This window comes from Haliotis rufescens, unplaced genomic scaffold, assembly GCF_023055435.1.
Source record: "Haliotis rufescens isolate VD_foot unplaced genomic scaffold, xgHalRufe1.0.p SCAF_2, whole genome shotgun sequence".
In the NCBI taxonomy this organism is placed as follows: domain Eukaryota; kingdom Metazoa; phylum Mollusca; class Gastropoda; order Lepetellida; family Haliotidae; genus Haliotis; species Haliotis rufescens.
The window spans coordinates 14414693-14432909 of record NW_025963890.1 but is presented as its reverse complement, the minus strand read 5'-3'; the positions used below and the strand labels follow the sequence as shown (position 1 = coordinate 14432909).

Here is an 18217-nt window from a genome sequence, read left to right as displayed (position 1 = left end):
TCTATAAATAACAGATCAGTGCCAACAAATGATTTATACGCACAACGCATAAAGATCGTTGATACATTAAGCATGTTTTGTGGAAGTCAGATGTGCACAGGCTTTTGATAAAATCTTGGATCGTGGTAACACCCGTTCGTCTTATTTTGGCGATCGATCATGTGTCTAAACCTACTCAAGTGCTTTTCGATGTTCAAGTCTTTCATCTTCTTTCTGCATTAGGAAAGAAATATCAATTATGTAACAAAGGCCTTGGGCAATATTTACACATGTAAACATCCGTACATTATAATGCGAAGAACATGTGAACGTCGGCGGCAGAATATCCCATCAAGGCTGTCAAAGGCGATGAAGTGGCGGCCATGCAAATAATTCGGCCACTGGCGGCACAATAATTTCATTATATTAACTTTAATATCAAACATTATTCAACCAACGTACTGTATAATAGCATTAACTTGAAATTAACGCGATTATCTTCGTTCTTTTTTATGTTTAAACTAATAAACGTAGTTTGCCATATTTCTAGAAATACCAACGGATTATGCATATGCGAGTTCTAATTGTTACTCCCATTTATTAAGGAATTAATGGTTTTCTGTAAAACCTATGACTCACACGCGACAAATCAGCATTAACCTCCAAGCTCATAACAATAAAAACGATGGTACGTAAATTTCTATCGACTGTTCTTTTATTTTTGTTCAAACTTTGCCCCTACTATACAAACTAGCCCCTTAGATAATATTTATACTCTTGTTTAATTCATTGAAACGAAACCGAGTCAGTGAGTGAATAGTGTTTTACTTCCCCCAATAATATTGCACAATAATACTTTAAGGCAAAAGTAACTCCGATCATGTTCTCATTTTTTATATAAAAAAGTGTCTTTGTGTTAGAAGATCAAAAGAGTTCTATATAGTCAGTTAATGGGGTTGAAGAACGACCCCAAAGGGGTTTTAAATTGAATCAAATTCGAAACTTAAAATTATGCCCTGTATTTTTTAAATATCTTTAACGCAAGCTTTTAAAAGGCAAAATGTTGTATATTTCATTCGTAATTAGAAACATACATCAGTTTAAAAGAGGAAGAACGTATCATCATCATAAGTGGTTTGTGGTGAATATAAAGACGACTGACCAATCTGCATAGCCTATAAATACTCCACCGTATCGTAATTACTATAAATGTTCAGTTATCAGCATAATTAAATTAATAGTTCTTCTTACAATTGAGAACACACGTCATTGCAAATAGCGCTGTCAATGTTTTGTTTGTTGTTTAACGCTGCACTCAGCAATATTCCAGCTATATGGCGGCGGTCTGTAAGTAATCGAGTCTGGACCAGGCCAGGCATGCCAGTGATTGACATCATGAGCTTGATCCAAGCAATTGGGATCGATGACATGCATCAACTAAGTCAGCGTGCCTGACCACCCGATCCCGTTAGTCGCCTCTTACAACATAGTCGCGCGCTGTCAATGAAAGCACTTTGGTTTAAAATGATATAATATATAATTGTCCACAGAATGAATAACAAAACAAAATGATGGACCCCGTTAGCAAAATTGTGTTTGTTGTATATTTTCACACACTCCGTGACATTCACTTTAGCATTCGTGAAAGGATTTGATGCCGTGTATCCCTATACCATGTAGATATTCATCTTCCATTTAATATTTTCCAAATATTATATGAAACTGAAAATACTTAACACAAAAAAACAAGACCCGTCCAGTCTCCTCTGTGAAACGCGTTCGTTTCAGATTAACATACCTCTGTCAAAGTGTGTGCAGTGTGTGACCCTTTAGGGTTTGACGAACAGAGTGTTTCTCACAAATACATCCTTTTCAATTAATGCTGTAATGTGTTATGCAAGATTTATACGCTAAAAACTCACTCAGTTTCACACGTAGATACACTGGGAAGTGCGTTAATCCGGTAATAAGGTGTCATCTAGTCATGTGGAAGTTGGCGTAAAATATTTTTTTTCATATTTTGACAAGTAAATTAAAGCACGTAATATAATGTCGACTATTTAAGAAACTTTTTAAGATGCACAATAATTTAGTCATTTTTTTTAGTAACATCTCACTTATACTTAGCGATATTCCGGCTATAAGATGGGGCCTGTAAATAGTCGAGTTGACGATCATGACCAGAAAATTCAGTGATTGAAATTGTTCTCAGCATACTACCAAGCGGGGTTAGTCTTTCCATTGTTACGCCTCTATAACAATGCAATACAAGGAAAGGTTGCTCGAGAGACGGTAGTTTTTTTCGAAAACCAAGAATTTCAACAAGTTAGTGAGTATGGTTTTACGTCACAATATTCAAGCAACATCACGGCGAGGGACATAAGAAATTGAACCCGGGCACTCGGTGTGAGAACGAACCCCCGAATTCCTATCAGCTATTTATTTATTAGTCGAATGATTCGACTTAAACGTGACATACACATGTTGGTTACCATGTATAATTTGTATACAATGACAACGAAAAGGATATAATTTTGATATAGGAGAGCAAATAACATTCGCGGCGAATAAACGTGTACGGTATGACCGGATAGTAAAGTTGTACAGAATCATAGTGGTGCGGTAATATTTTACGCATGCTTCAGTTAACTCGTTTGCTGGGGTTGTTCATGATTTAAATGATATCTTAATGTTTTTTAATATAACAAAAATATTTACTCCATCTCATAGAAAAAGAATTATCGCTGCGATTTTGAAGTCAAATGTAACAATAAAGTCAGTCGCTGCTGACACGCCAACATCACACTTATAGTATACTACACAAAAAAGGAGGGCGTATGTAAATTGATATACATATAGGAAAGACAAAAGCACAAACGATATTTGAATGTCAGTTGCTACCAAATTAATAATATTAAAATGAATAGGTTCATAACGCGCTCGCGAGCGTGTGGGGGTATCAGTTAGCATCAACGTAACGGATAGGTTATGCCACACCTATCGGTACCAACATCATAGTAACGTCACATGAATATACAGTGCGGAATCGGCCTCAGGGCCAGACAGCCTGAGTGGTTTTGACGCAGCAGCATCGTCGGTTGCAACGTCAGTAGTGTCAAGAACGCAGAGTGCGGCGTAACCAGCGAGTCCAAATGTACATCGAGCTGATGGGAGTGCAAGGGTGTTCCGACGTCGCCATGAACGTTTTGCCCAAACTGACGGTTGATAACTTTGCAGCGTCAGGGTAATGTGGTCGGAAATCCCTTCACTGGTCGACCAGACAATCAAGAGATCGACATCATGAGCACCGATCTCAGCAATTGTGATACGATGACATGCATCAAACAAGTCAGCAAGTCTGACCACCTGATCTCGTTAGTCGCCTCTTGCGACAAACATGGTTTGCTGAAGAATTCTAACAAGAATATTCATTTAGTATTCACGCTGGTGTTCTTTCATTGTCCCACAAACGTGAATGAAATTGTTTAAATTAAGTTTCCTAAACAATTGTCAGATATGAATGGTGCTTGAGTTCTGATGGCACCTATGGCAAGATGTACTGCACATTGTAAGTGATAACGTGAGTTGTGAAACCCCTGCCTAGTCTACCCCAGACACATCCTGCATTTAAATGTAAATCATCCACGATTATCATGGGTATTTTATCTCCATTCTATTATGATACCTACCCTGGACCCATTTCCTATATGGCCTGGTTGACTGCTATTCAAATTAAATCAGGCTTAAAAAAAGAAAAGCGACCCAATTAAATAATTCATGAGCTAGAGAAATTCTGTGCTACTTCATGAGAAATGTTGACCTCAATTTCAAATGAAAAATAGTGTTAATGGATCCAGGGTATTTATTGTGATAGTATGTTGACAATAACGTGGATAATCAATGATGGATTTACCAGACTTTTTAAATCACAATCTGCTGTATCTTATCAGCGCTAGACTGAAGGTGATGGTAAAACAACCACCTAGATCTATCATGAACAGACTCATTATCTAACACCAGTCATGTAGTGGAGTATCAAACATTTATACACAAGACTGACCAAAAATGCTGATCAGTTGCTGTTAAATATTAACATGCAGTGCCTGAAACTGTTGAAACACATTGATACACGTCAAATATGTCACATTTATTCACAAATACACATGATATTGTATGATACAACATTAAAAAGGCATGTAAATGATTATGGATGAATATGGTAAATCTGTCCAGTCTCATAATGGAACATTCTGATCACAAACTGGGCACTGGATTTTAACAAAAATAGGAAATGCTGTCCAAAAAAATAAACCTTAGTGTTAGTTTTAAGGTCAAGAAACCTGCAGTATATATGATATATTGTGAGTGAGGAAGAGAATTTATGAGTGAGTTGGGTTTAATGCCGCTTTTAACTATTGCAGTTATATCACAGCGTGTCACCCTTAATGTGGGAGGAAAGCCCGAATTGATGTAGGTCGCAAACCTTTACCACTTCAGTGAAACCCATGAGCATGGGTATGGTGCTGACAAACCTAGAAACATAATCGGGGAGACCGGGATTCGAACCCACAATCATAAGTTTCTGGTGTGCCCAAGGGACGCAACCCTGCACAGCAAATAGAGAATTTATGGATGTCAACTTCTTTTTTATGAGGTTGAAGTTGACATCCATAAATTCTCTTCCTTATGTGTATCCCTTCTAAATGCCTTCAAAGTCTTGTGAGTTGTGTTTTACGCTGCTTTGAACAATATATCAGCTTGAACTGGAAGGAAAGCCCAAAGTGATGCAGGTCTAAGACGTTTACCACTTCGGTGAAAACCATGAGCACGTTATGAAGCATGCAAACCAAGAAACATTATCCTGGCGAATCAGATTCGAATCCATGAAAAAAGGCTTCTGCCATGCCTATGGACAACTCTGCACAGCAAATTGTGGCATTTTAGACAACTTGGTCACCTGTGCCCCAATACCACATCCAAAGATAAATGATAGATAAATGATAGATTAAGGCTTAATAAAGCACCATTTACATTCCTACAGAAACACAGTAAGTGATAAAATCCAGTGTCCAGCGAGTGCTTCAGAGCTGCAGCCAATGGACATGATGTAGGCAGGTAAATAAAAACCACAATACATGCACAAAAACCTTCCACTATTCCAATTAAAAACTTATAAAATGCTATAAAATAATTCTGTGTACGTGTTTACATTTAGTCATTACCTATGACTGGGCATATTTCACAATTTACTTAGCACTTTGTAAAAACAGTTTCAAATATATGAAATTGAAAATGGATGATTCTCAACCTGTCTTTCTTTGCAACAAAAATCAAATGGAATTACAGCACAAACATTACAGTTTTGAATAATTCATGCAACAAGCTAACATTCGAACAGAAGGAAATAAAAACAGTACAGGATAACTTCTACTCAGGCAAATACATGTGGACACATCCATCACACATAATCATGATGGATCACTAGAGTCATTAATCAACATGTCTAACTCCTCTCATCCTCTTTAAGCGTGGCAAGTACATCTCCCTTAATGATTTCTGTGGATGCAACTTTCTCTTCGTCCAATTCCACATTAACCCATTCACCACTAAATCTCTGAGATAGCCGATTAAGATTCTGGGGTCTCTGTGAGCTGTCCCTAACTCTTTTGACGATAGAATTTTCAGACTTCGTACTGTCACTTGATTGCGAATCTCCATCACTGGACTCAGAGTCTGTAGTGTTTGTTTGAGCAGTGTTGGTAGTTGTAAAGTTTGAAGCTGCAGCAGAATATACACTGCTGTCACTGTCACTGTCACTGTCACTGTCACAGACTTCGACTGTGTTGTAGTTTGTGTCGTCATCAAGAAGTTGTTCGTCACCCGTCTTGTAATCTTCATCATCCACGCTGTCATTATCCTCTTCATCTGATATCACACTCTGCAACAGACGAAAATGTGATGAATAATCATAATTTCAATTGCACATGACACAAGGGCTGTTACAATACACTTCGTCACCATACATCTCGGTAGCATGGTAGACAGATACATGGAAAACTGACACTTGTCATGTTAAATGCTTAGGGAAACTTATTCGTCATCACTGCATGGCAAAAAATACCCTAGTCAATTAGAAGAATTGTCAATAAAATAGTGGCTCTAGGCCTCTTGTACTTAGTGGCAGAAAATAGCCTTAACAAATGATGTTCATTCAATAATGTCACACATATATACTACCAAACATACGATAGGGATGTTCTGATTGTCTGAATAGGGGATAAGGTGAGGTGAAATGGGGTTTAACGTCGCATCCAAGATTATTGCACTTATATAGCGACGTGCATGCACGTGTATGTGTGTCCGAATGGGGGATAAATCTGCATGGATGTCAGTATACTAACAGGATGCAATTTGGTCATGGAACTGATGCATGTTACAGGGATAGAAACTAACAGTTTTAGTCCACTAGTCCTTATAATGACCTTAAAAATGGCACATTTCTACTAGTCCTTATGATACCTTAACTATTGGGCAGTTTGGCAAGGACTATAGGACTAGTGCCAATTTCTAACGCTGATGTTAGGGTTTATTTTAAGTAATAAACAAAAGTAAACACATGAGCATCGTTTAACAAGAGTTCAGCAATATTGCAAACTGTGTTGCATAGGTTAAACAGTGGGTGTTTATGTCGAGACACTGAATGGGAAGAAGTAATTCTTTGTTGCATAGTTCACATCTCCCAAAGCGACGACAAAAAGTTGACTCAAATCCTGAAAGGGATACTGTGTGAGCAAACTCTTATGAAACTCGTAAGACAATGTAAATAAATGTTTACTTTTATATATTTGTCAGTTGTGTACAAACAGTAACACCACTTTGGGCTGCCGCTAACCATGCTAACAGATGTTTGATGTTGCTAGTAGATAGTTTGTTGGCACATGTGTTCTGAGATTGCTCATTTCTCCTGCATATTTCACCATAACATTACAGCGATGACATATTGACGTCTTGAACTTTTGAAAGTTTTTCAACCAAATTAGTGACATATCAGCTTTATCCTCTTGTTACTTTGCCTTTCAAGAGACTCAGCTACCATTTGTAAGCATAGTAATGCTTAATCATGAGAGGCTATTTAACAATGACAATAGCAGAGCGCACTGGAAGTATTCGTCTGATGTACTGTACCAAGAATATTTGAAACGATTTCATTATTGATAAACCATAAAGAAATACTTATTTACAGAAATTTCTCAATATACTCACTCATTCAGACTGTATCACAATACATATTTTGGAGTTTTGTATAATGGTTTACCGTTAGCACCGTGCAAGACCTTTCTTCTGTAAGGTATGTACAGTATTGTAATTACCGGTAAGCATTATATGACCTGAATAAAAGCATGACACCTGGTATAATATTACATACCCCTCTTCAATTCAGACTCAACAAATGCAACTCTTTCAGATGACATACCTGCAAAATGCCTGAGAGGTACTCTGCTTTACTGGCCAAGTCGGACAGTTTTTCATTTTCTTCTTTCAAGCTGTCCACTTCTTTGTGCAGCTAAACACAAAATTAATCTTGTGAGAAATAGTACTACAAATTAGTGCATCTGTGTACACTGTTATACAATTACAGTGATTACAAACACAAAGGCTCACTGAAACAATGGAACGTCTTAGGTGCCAGTGAAGGACAAGATTGTTTGTTTGTATGTTTGTTGTTTAACGCCGCACTCAACAATATTCCAGCCATATGACGGCGTTCTGTAAATAATCGAGTCTGGAGCAGACAATCCAGTGATTGACATGAGCATCGATCTATGCAATTTTGATATGATGACATGCATCAACCAAGTCTGCGAGCCTAACCACCCGATCCTGTTAGTTGCCTCTTACGACAAGCAGTCGCTTTTTACGTCAAGCATGGGATGCTGAAGACCTATTCTACCCTGTATCTTCATGGGTCAGGACAAGATTGATGGGGAACACCTTTGTATATGTGAATTTCATGGTAGGTCTAGGTTTGATTTGTTGAAACATGATTGCTTCCAACATGTCGAATGGCTTTCATTTGTTTTCCAAATAGCTCGACATATTAATGTAGCACCTGTACCATGCTTACCTGTTCATTTTCCTCAAGGGTATCATTCAAAGCACTTCTTCTTTCTTCTGCCAAGAGTTTCCAGTAATTCTCCGGGACATGATCTGGAAAAGCAGATTGTGTAAATATTTTAAAATGAATTATTTGTCTATTTTATTCAAATCAGATCTTTTAATCAGATATGCTATCTCTCTGCTATAGATCCGAGGACAAATCGATAGAAGCTTACATCAGGTGAACCCTGAATCAGCTTTGCCCAATTGAAATGAAGGGTGAATTTGTAAACCAATCAGATGGTCCTCATCAGCTGACTGTACTAATGGACCAAACAATTTTACTCTACACTGGCATTGACCAAGTGCCTGAACTTTCTAAGCCACAGACTCGATTAACCTTGCACCAAACCATGGCTACGGCTTGTTTCAACTAAAGTAGGCTGTGTCTCAGATTTTGCAGATTCTGCTCCACTGAACACTGCCACATGCAATGTCAGTGGAGGTGACAGCTCACATGTACAGCTGTTCTGGACCCCTGCGTTTTCATCACAGACACAAGGACTCCAGTTTACAAGTTCAATTGTTATCAATATCATGGTTAAAGACTCATTGCCAAACACGCTAGAGCTTGGAAGTAATGCTTCTTACAGCTTTGGCATCAACCAAACCTTGAACTCCGAATGAAACACTAAAACATTTCAGTTTTTCTTAATTTAAAAGGGTCATGGGTTCTTTAAATGCTTGAGGTTTGCAGTAAATTAAAACCTTTGATTAATTCTTGTTAATAACAAAGCAATCATCAAATTATTTGTCAATCTCTTTCAGATCTTTTAATCGGACATGTCAGTATGGTTTTATGCCACTTTAAGCAATATTTCGGCAATATCATGGCAGGGGACACCAGAAATGGGCTTCACACATTATACCCACGTTGGGAATCAAACCCGGACCTTCGATGTGACAAGCAAACACTTTAACCAATAGGCTACCCTACCACCCCAGATCTTTCAAACGGATATGATATCTCTCTGCATGAAGATCTGAGGACAACTTAATAGAAGATACCATCAGGTTAACCCCGAGTGAACTGTGCCCAATCTAAATGACGGGTGAATTTGTAAACCAATCAGCTGACTGTACTAATGGACCAAACAATTTAACTCCACTCTGGCTGCTGGCATTGACCAAGTGCCTGAACTTGCTAAGTCTCCGACTTGATTAACCCTGCACCGAACCATGGCTACGGCTTGTTTCAACTAAAGTAGGTTGTGTCTCAGATTTTGCAGATTCTGCTCCACTGAACACTGCCACATGCAATGTCAGTGGAGGTGACAGCTCACATGTACAGCTGTTCTGGACCCCTGCGTTTTCATCACAGACACAAGGACTCCAGTTTACAAGTTCAATAGTTATCAATATCATGGTTAAAGACTCATTGCTAGAGCTTGGAAGTAATGCTTCTTACAGCTTTGGCATCAACCAAACGTTGAACTCAGAATGAAACACTAAAACATTTCAGTTTTTCTTAATTTAAAAGGGTCATGGGGTTCTTTAAATGCTTGAGGTTTGCAGTAAATTAAACCTTTGATTAATTCTTGTTAATAACAAAGCAATCATCAAATTATTTGTCAATCTTTAGTTCTTTTAATCGGACATGCGAGTATGGTTTTATGCCACTTTTGGCAATATTTCAGCAGGGGTCACCAGAAATGGGCTTTACACATTATATCTACGCTGGGAAACAAACCCAGACCTTCGTTATGACAAGCAAATACTTTAACCAATAGGCTACCCTACCATCCCAGATCTTTCAAACGGATATTATATCTCTCTGCATGAAGATCCGAGGACAACTCAATAGAGGATACCATCAGGTAAACCCCGAGTGAACTGTGCCCAATCTAAATGACGGGTGAATTTGTAAACCAATCAGATGGTCCTCATCAGCTGACTGTACTAATGGACCAAACAATTTTACTCTACACTGGCATTGACCAAGTGCCTGTACTTTCTAAGTCACAGACTTGATTAACCCTGCACCAAACCATGGCTACTGCTTGTTTCAACTAAAGTAGGCTGTGTCTCAGATATTGCAGATTCTGCTCCACTGAAGACTGCCACATGCAATGTCAGTGGAGGTGACAGCTCACATGTACAGCTGTTCTGGACCCCTGCGTTTTCATCACAGACACATACGATGGGATCATATCCCATGTTTCCTTGGTTCTTAGCTTTATATCATGGTTGAAAACTTACTGTTACTTACTGAAAACATGCTAAAGCACCCAACTAATGCTTCTTACAGTTTTTGAACTGAATGAAACACTAAACAATTTCCAGTTTTTCAAATTAACGAGGGTCATAGGGCCCTTGAGATGATTGAGGTTTGCAGCTATTGCTTCAGTGATCTAAAATAGAATCTAGGGACCCGCAAATGTTTTGATATTACATAAGGGTTATAAGAACAACCCACTGAGTTTCATCATTAATCTTGAACGCTATCTACATACAATCGTGTAACAGATGTTATGCAGAGCACTAAGTCGCTAAATGTCAGTCTCTATCAAACACTGCATCAGGACAAGCCACAAGACTTAATAATAAGTTTGTAACTTCATACAGAAGCAAACTGTAGTATTTGTTTTGTACTCCAACCTTACCTCCACTCATGAGCTCTAAAGCCTCCCGGTCAGCCTCAGCAAGGTCATCAAGTTCGTCTCCATTGTCGCCATGATCTTCATCTATTTCTGTCTGTGTTGCTCGAGTTTCCAAGGGTACAAATGTCGATGGCTTTTCATCTTCAAATACCTTAACTCTTTCATTTGACGGTTTGATCTTCTTTTTGTTTTTGCCAGTCTGAAAGCGAAAGTATTATATATATACTATGTTGTGAACTATGAAGATAATCGCGAGTAACATTAATTGGGCAGCACAACATTGTGACAGGACAATCATTTCCATTCATGAACAGGATTAGATACAGCATATAGATGTACAGCATATAGATGTATATCTTAAAATAAAAACTATTTTCAAAAGACTATCAGTAAAATGCCAGAGACTGACATCCAACTACATGATGTCAGCTTCTTTAATTGTAACAAAGACTTAAATATTTGAAGGTTGAGAATTTATCTGCAGTCAAAGTCATCAATACTATACTAACTTACTTCATAGACTTGAATACACTGTACCTACATCAGGACCGAACTAGTGAAATTTCAATATGTTGACACAATTAGGACTACAGTAGATCTGTATGTATGTAAAATAGGAAAACGTAAACATTTTCATCTATGTTTTTCCAATACGACTCAAGTATGTTAGTGCATACATCATTTCTGTTAATTCCTTTTCCGCTGAGACTTTTTTCGCCAATTGCCGACAACTGCAAGGTCTGTAATGTTTTTCTTTGGGTCTTTTCCTGGAATAAAAGAGCATTAGCAATGACAACACGCCATTCTTTCAAGATGTTGCTAGGCGATAGTCATTGGTACAGACATGCATTAGGCCTACGCAATGCAGGGTTTCATCTCATTACGAAATATTTGAAATGCTTCAGGTTATATTACAACTCTTATTCTATGATAAGATCACGCCCATAACTCTTATTCTATGATAAGATCAAGCCCATGATGCTATGGGATATCATACTATTAATTAAGATGTTGCTTGCTGGTGTTGTCTTCTTTCGAAAATAGTTTGTGCCGAATGGACTCAAAACGTTCGACGACAGACATCAAAGGAAACATGAAGTAGGTATTTCTTATTGAATTGGTCATGCTGTAAAACATATCTATAACATAAAACAGCATACCGTTGTTCCTTCTTTAAATTGTTTGCCAGGTCTTATAGCATTTTCAAGAGAATTCACAGAGATTGCCTTTGTCGCCATGTTGAAACTCCCGCAGTTTTCGAGCGCCACCTGGAGTTGAATGATTGAACTAGCTCGTGCTGCTTGAGGTGACCGTGAAAAATATATATAGCCCAAGAAAAGCCTCGATGTGAAACGGGAACCTGTCTCTGATTTGCATATTCGTCACATGACACAGTTGTCATCCAATGTGTGATGTGAGAATGATGTTATACCCAAACATTTTTGTTTCGTTGTTTCTAATATTCTAATTATGTAGTTTGTCGACTTTGATGTAAGACTGATTTTAAAGTCCAAACATTTAAGTTTTGTATAAATAACGACGCGAAAAAACATAAATATAAATATGTGTAACATTCCAATTATATAGTTTGGGAAATTTGAAGATACATGTTGTACAGTTTTTTAAGTTCTGAGATAATTTGAATTCGAATGTTAGAGAGTTTCAGTATCAAAATAAAATCCGCACATTAGTTTGATGAAAGTTTGTTTGTTTTTGTTTTTGTTGTTGTTGTTTTTGTTTTTTGTTGTTGTTGTTTAACACCGCTCAGTAATATTCTAGCTTTATGACTGCGGTTTGTAAATGATCGATTCGGGACCAGACAATACAGTGATTGATATCCTAAGTATCGATCCACGCAAAAGGGATACGATGACATGTATCAACCAAGTCAGCGAGCCTGACCACCCGATCCTGTTAGTCGTCTCTTCCGACAGGCATGGGTTGCTGAAGACCTATTCTAACCTGGACCGTCACGGGTCAGTATGATGTATAGGTGCAAGTATCAGTTCCATCAGTTACTTTAATATTAATGAAACATTATTGATAAGTATTAATATTTGTTTAATAACCGCTAAATACAGCTGATGATGTGCTTCACGAACTGTAATTATAAACCTATTCATCGGGATCGCTATTAAGTAAGAGACTTCTTTCTGTAGGCATTAAAACCTATTGTGAGGTTTTACTTTCCAGTCGTGTTAAATCTCATAAACAGGGACGTTGTAATGTCCCTGGGATTTTATATAATGTCCTGGGTGTTTTATAAATATAACTTCCGTTCAGATTGTAACATGTAATGAAATGTAAAATCAAATGTTAAATGTTTTCTTTATATTCCCGAGGATCGAACTCGCAACCTTCATAACTGTAACCCAGTGAGTGTAACACGAAGCTACAGAGGTGTTGATAAGCCTCACTGGTTTTTAGAATGTCCTTTTCAAGATCCGTACGCCAGCAACAGATATTTTACACGCGTTTCCTAAGGTTCATGGAAAGTATGTTCGAAACATAAAAATGTTGATAAATGTTGTTTTAAGTTTCTTTTTTCGGTTTATAAGCATGGAAAAACACTTTCCCTCGGTTTTGGTAGACAGAGCATGCCCTGGGGGTCGGGAAAAACCGCGGGGGCTTGGTTTTTCCCTCTCCCCAGGGCATGCTCTGTCTACCAAAACCTCGTGAGCGGGTTTTCTCCAATACATAAAACTATAGTGTAATAAATGCCCCTGGCTATTTTCCGACCCAGAAACCGACCAACCCTTATTTTGTTGTGTAACTTGATGAATGTCCAAACGCGTATTAGCCCATCGATTGTTTATTGCTGTTACTCACGTGTGACTACTTCTGGAAACAACTCCATTGTACATTGTCTTACTCAAGAATAACAATAATGATCTTTACCCCTGTAAATTATTGTGACATTAATACCCTTCTACATTCGAGCGCCAAGTCCGATGCGGCTGCATGCATAAGCTCTCGTAAATCTTCAATTATAAGTGTATAAGTATAGAATAAAAGTACACAATAAGTATATATTTATAGCCAGCACGGATACTGTTATGTAGAAAAGGAGGAGTGCGTTTTGGGATTTTGCATTTTTTAAGTAATTGTGTTATTATGTTGAAAATATTTGAAAATGAGTTTACTTTCAACATACCCGATCACCTTTATAAAGCTTCCTGGTATGTATGAATGTTTAGAAAAAGGGATGTGCACGCACACACCCACAACCACTCTCCTTCTGGATCCGTGTATGCAGGAGTAGGAATGACTGCCTAAACACAAACATATATATACAGATTGCTTAGGCTAAACAAAGAAAATGTTCCAAGGTATGGGCGCCCACTTCAAATGTTGCCCGTCATTTTCTTTTCTATTGCTAATAAACCAAATATTTAATCATATTTCCATAAAAGGAAGGCAAACGTTCTCCGTTTGTATCAAAGAACCGAGTTCAACGTCATTCGTCACCACTCGGATCTTTCCGTAACCTATACGATGGTCTGCTTGTCCCGGAATGGCACGAGTTGGTCACGAATGTGTGGCCAGTTGTTTGTTCGCATTCTTGGTGGGAATACAGAAGATACGTGTTCCTTGCTCATCGCTTTTTTTAAATATGCGCCCGACATTGTAAGGCAGAAAGCGATCTCATCAACGTTTGAGAGAAGAAACAGTCATGCAAGCACTGCTACTGCAAGTGCAACTTGGTGGGGTGAAATGGGGTTTAACGTTGCGTTAAGATAATTGCCCTTATATAGCGATGTGAGTTAAGTTTTACTTTTAGTGTGTGTGTGTGTGTGTGTGTGTGTGTGTGTGTGTGTGTGTGTGTGTCTGCTTGTTTTAGTCCGGACTAATGTCGGTTTTAAAGTGCTAGTCCATATGCTTGTTTAACGTGGTTACCCCAGTCCTTGTTTTATATCCCGTTGATGCCGAGCGCTAGGCAGGGTAACAACAAGTAGAATCTTTCCATATATTTTTGTATATCATGACCAGCGGATCGAACCGCCAACCTTCCGCTCCGGGCAAAAATATATATAACCCAAGAAAAGCCTCGATGTGAAACGGGAACCTGTCTCTGATTTGCATATTCGTCACATGACACAGTTGTCGCCCAATGTGTGATGTGAGAATGATGTTATACCCAAACATTTTTGTTTCGTTGTTTCTAATATTCTAATTACGTAGTTTGTCGACTTTAAATGTAAGACTGATTTTAAAGTCCAAACATTTAAGTTTTGTATAAATAACGACGCGAAAAAACATAAATATAAATATGTGTAACATTCCAATTATATAGTTTGGGAAATTTGAAGATAGTACAGTTTTTTAAGTTCTGAGATAATTTGAATTCGAATGTTAGAGAGTTTCAGTATCAAAATAAAATCCGCACATTAGTTTGATGAAGGTTTGTTTTTGTTTTGTTTTTGTTTTGTTTTTTGTTGTTGTTGTTGTTGTTGTTGTTGTTTAACACCGCTCAGTAATATTCTAGCTTTATGACTGAGGTTTGTAAATAATCGAGTCGGGACCAGACAACCCAGTGATTGATATCCTAAGCATCGATCCACGCAAATGGGATACGATGACATGTATCAACCAAGTCAGCGAGCCTGACCACCCGATCCTGTTAGTCGTCTCTTCCGACAGGCATGGGTTGCTGAAGACCTATTCTAACCTGGACCGTCACGGGTCAGTGTGATGCAGGTGCAAGTATCAGTTCCATCAGTTACTTTAATATCAATGAAACATTATTGATAAGTATATCTATTGTTTAATAACCGCTAAATACAGCTGATGATGTGCTTCACGAACTGTAAATAAAACTATAGTGTAATGAATGCCCCTGGCTATTTCCAGGAACCGACCAACCCTTACTTTGTTGTGTAACTTGATGAATGTCCAAACACGTATTAGCCCATCGATTGTTTATTGCTGTTCACGTGTGGCTATTTTCCATTTCTGGAAACAACTACATTGTACATTGTCTTACTCAAGAATAACAATAATGATCTTTACCCCTGTAAAGAATTGTGACATTAATACCCTTCTACATTCGAGCGCAAAGAGTCCGGTGCGGCTGCATAAGCTCTCGTAAATCTTCAATTATAAGTGATATATGCCATATGGTCCACATTACCGAATAAATCTGTCTGAATTATAAGTGTATAAGTATAGAATAAATATTTAATCATATTTCCACAAAAGGAAGACAAACGTTCTCCGTTTGTATCAAAGAACCGAGTTCAATGTCATTCGTCACCACTCGGATCTTTCCGTAACCTATACGATGGTCTGCTTGTCCCGGAATGGCACGAGTTGGTCACGAATGTGTGGCCAGTTGTTTGTTCGCATTCTTGGTGGGATAACAGAAGATACGTGTTCCTTGCTCATCGCTTTTTTTAAATATGCGCCCGACATTGTAAGGCAGAAAGCGATCTCGTCAACGTTTGAGAGAAGAAACAGTCATGCAAGCACTGCTACTGCCAGTGCAACTTGGTGGGGTGAAATGGGGTTTAACGTTGCGTTAAGATAATTGCCCTTATATAGCGATTGTGAGTTAAGTTTTACTTTTAGTGTGTGTGTGTGTGTGTGTGTGTGTGTGTGTGTGTGTGCTTGTTTTAGTCCGGACTAATGTCGGTTTTAAAGTGCTAGTCCACATGCTTGTTAACAGTGGTTACCCCAGTCCTTGTTTTATATCCCGTTGATGCCGAGCGCTAGGCAGGGTAACAACAAGTAACATCTTTCCATATAGTTTTGTATATCATGACCAGCGGATCGAACCGCCAACCTTCCGCTCCGGGCAGACGCTCTATCCACTAGACCACTGACTCGATAGGACAGTGTGTGTGCGTCCGTGTGTGTTTGCAAACCATTTGGATTTATCTATCATGTTGTATATTATAGAGTATACCCATCCTTTTCCCAAGGCGCTGTATCCGCTTGTCAGATATGATCACTATAAATATTTACTTTATTTTTTTTTACCTTTTCACTTAAGTGTTAAATTCATTGCAACTGTCTAAGGCGTGATATGTACACCCAATAATAAACGTATTAGGCTACAGTTTACAGTGTTTAGAAGTCATAATGTGTCTTTTGTACTTACACACATGTTCGTTAACAAATTCTACATATCATATATATTTATAATAACAAGTTTAAGACATCAAATATCACAAATAAGACAGACAAATGTACACAATATTCTTCTAATTGTCACAAACTAAATTATTTGTCTATGTTCTTTTAAAAAAATCGTGAATTTTATGCCGCGGCTAGCATTAAAGCTGTATCACATGGGTCTTTAAAACTAATCCAGTTGCTGACTGTATGATTAACGACTACGGTAACACACAATCGCCCTGGTGATCTATTGGAATCACCAGACCCTAAATTGTCGACTCTTACGCAATCTCATTAATATCAGATTGTAGTTTGAGAGAACTAAAATCTGGTTTTAATGAGATTGGTTCTTACGGCAATCAAGGTCTATTCTGCCCCAGATTCCCCACACGGTTACAGACCAAAACAACTAGCTATTCTGATTAAGTGGATATTGTTCCCAGTCAATTGTTTAGTAGACTGGCGCAGTGACAGCCAGTAATTATCTACCTTCAGTAAATCCTTATGAATCGTATTATCATGTAATAATTGTACTTAATTGTACACAATACAACCTTAACACCAGGTAGGCATTTGAAATATACAAAGTTAAAGGGTTTATTAAAATATACAGAGCCCAGTTGTCAAAGGCACCGAAATTGTGTGGCATTGCTTCCAGGATCTTGATTCCATGCGTGTCTCACCAAAGCGGCACCTTGTCCCCGCCCTGCGCCCCTTGAGGCTTTCCTAGCTTATTAAGCTGTTGTTGTTCAGAGTTGTTGTGTAACCAGCATTCAGCAATATTCCAGCTATACGGCGGTCTGTAAATAATGGAGTGTTGAGTGAGTTGTTTAAGAATTCCCCCAGGTAGCTGGAACATTGCTAAGTGCAGTGTTAAACAACCCTCTCTCTCTCGCACGCACGCACGCACGCATGCACGCACGCAGCCTGTAAAGAGTGAAAGCATGAACAAGGATCCATCCCATCCGGGTACAATGACCACAAATCAGCAATGTCACTGAGCCTGAACACATCTGCCTTACTTGCACTTACAGTAAACTACAGTTCTAGCAAACTCAAAGGAACCACTAATTTAAATTCGCTATAACAATAGTTCGTTATAAGCATATGTACAACATATATACAGCAAATGGACAGGACCAAGAAATAGTTCGTTCTATCCTCAGTTCGTAATAAGCCTGTTTGTTATAAACAAAGTTTACTGTACAAAGATGGTGTACACTGGGAAGCTGTCTCTCAGGATACCCGCCAGCGTAAATTTACAGGCAGATCAAATAAACACACAAGTCCCAAACAATAAGTACATCCTTTTATTATCATGACAACCTTCTGACATACAGAGCAGATACATATCAAGGGTCTCA

General features: G+C 38.3%; 1 protein-coding gene across 1 annotated transcript; it reads right to left on the bottom strand.

The window, feature by feature from the left end:
• Positions 1 to 4616: 4616 nt before the first annotated feature.
• LOC124113753 (geminin-like) lies at positions 4617 to 12053 on the bottom strand. Its single transcript, XM_046474264.2, has 6 exons — positions 11897 to 12053; positions 11414 to 11503; positions 10740 to 10935; positions 8105 to 8187; positions 7454 to 7543; positions 4617 to 5917 (listed from the first exon to the last, which is right to left on the bottom strand). The coding sequence occupies exons 1-6, from the start codon at positions 11972 to 11974 to the stop codon at positions 5483 to 5485; spliced, it is 972 nt and encodes a 323-aa protein (XP_046330220.2). The 5' UTR covers positions 11975 to 12053; the 3' UTR covers positions 4617 to 5482.
• Between the last annotated feature and the right edge of the window lie 6164 nt (positions 12054 to 18217).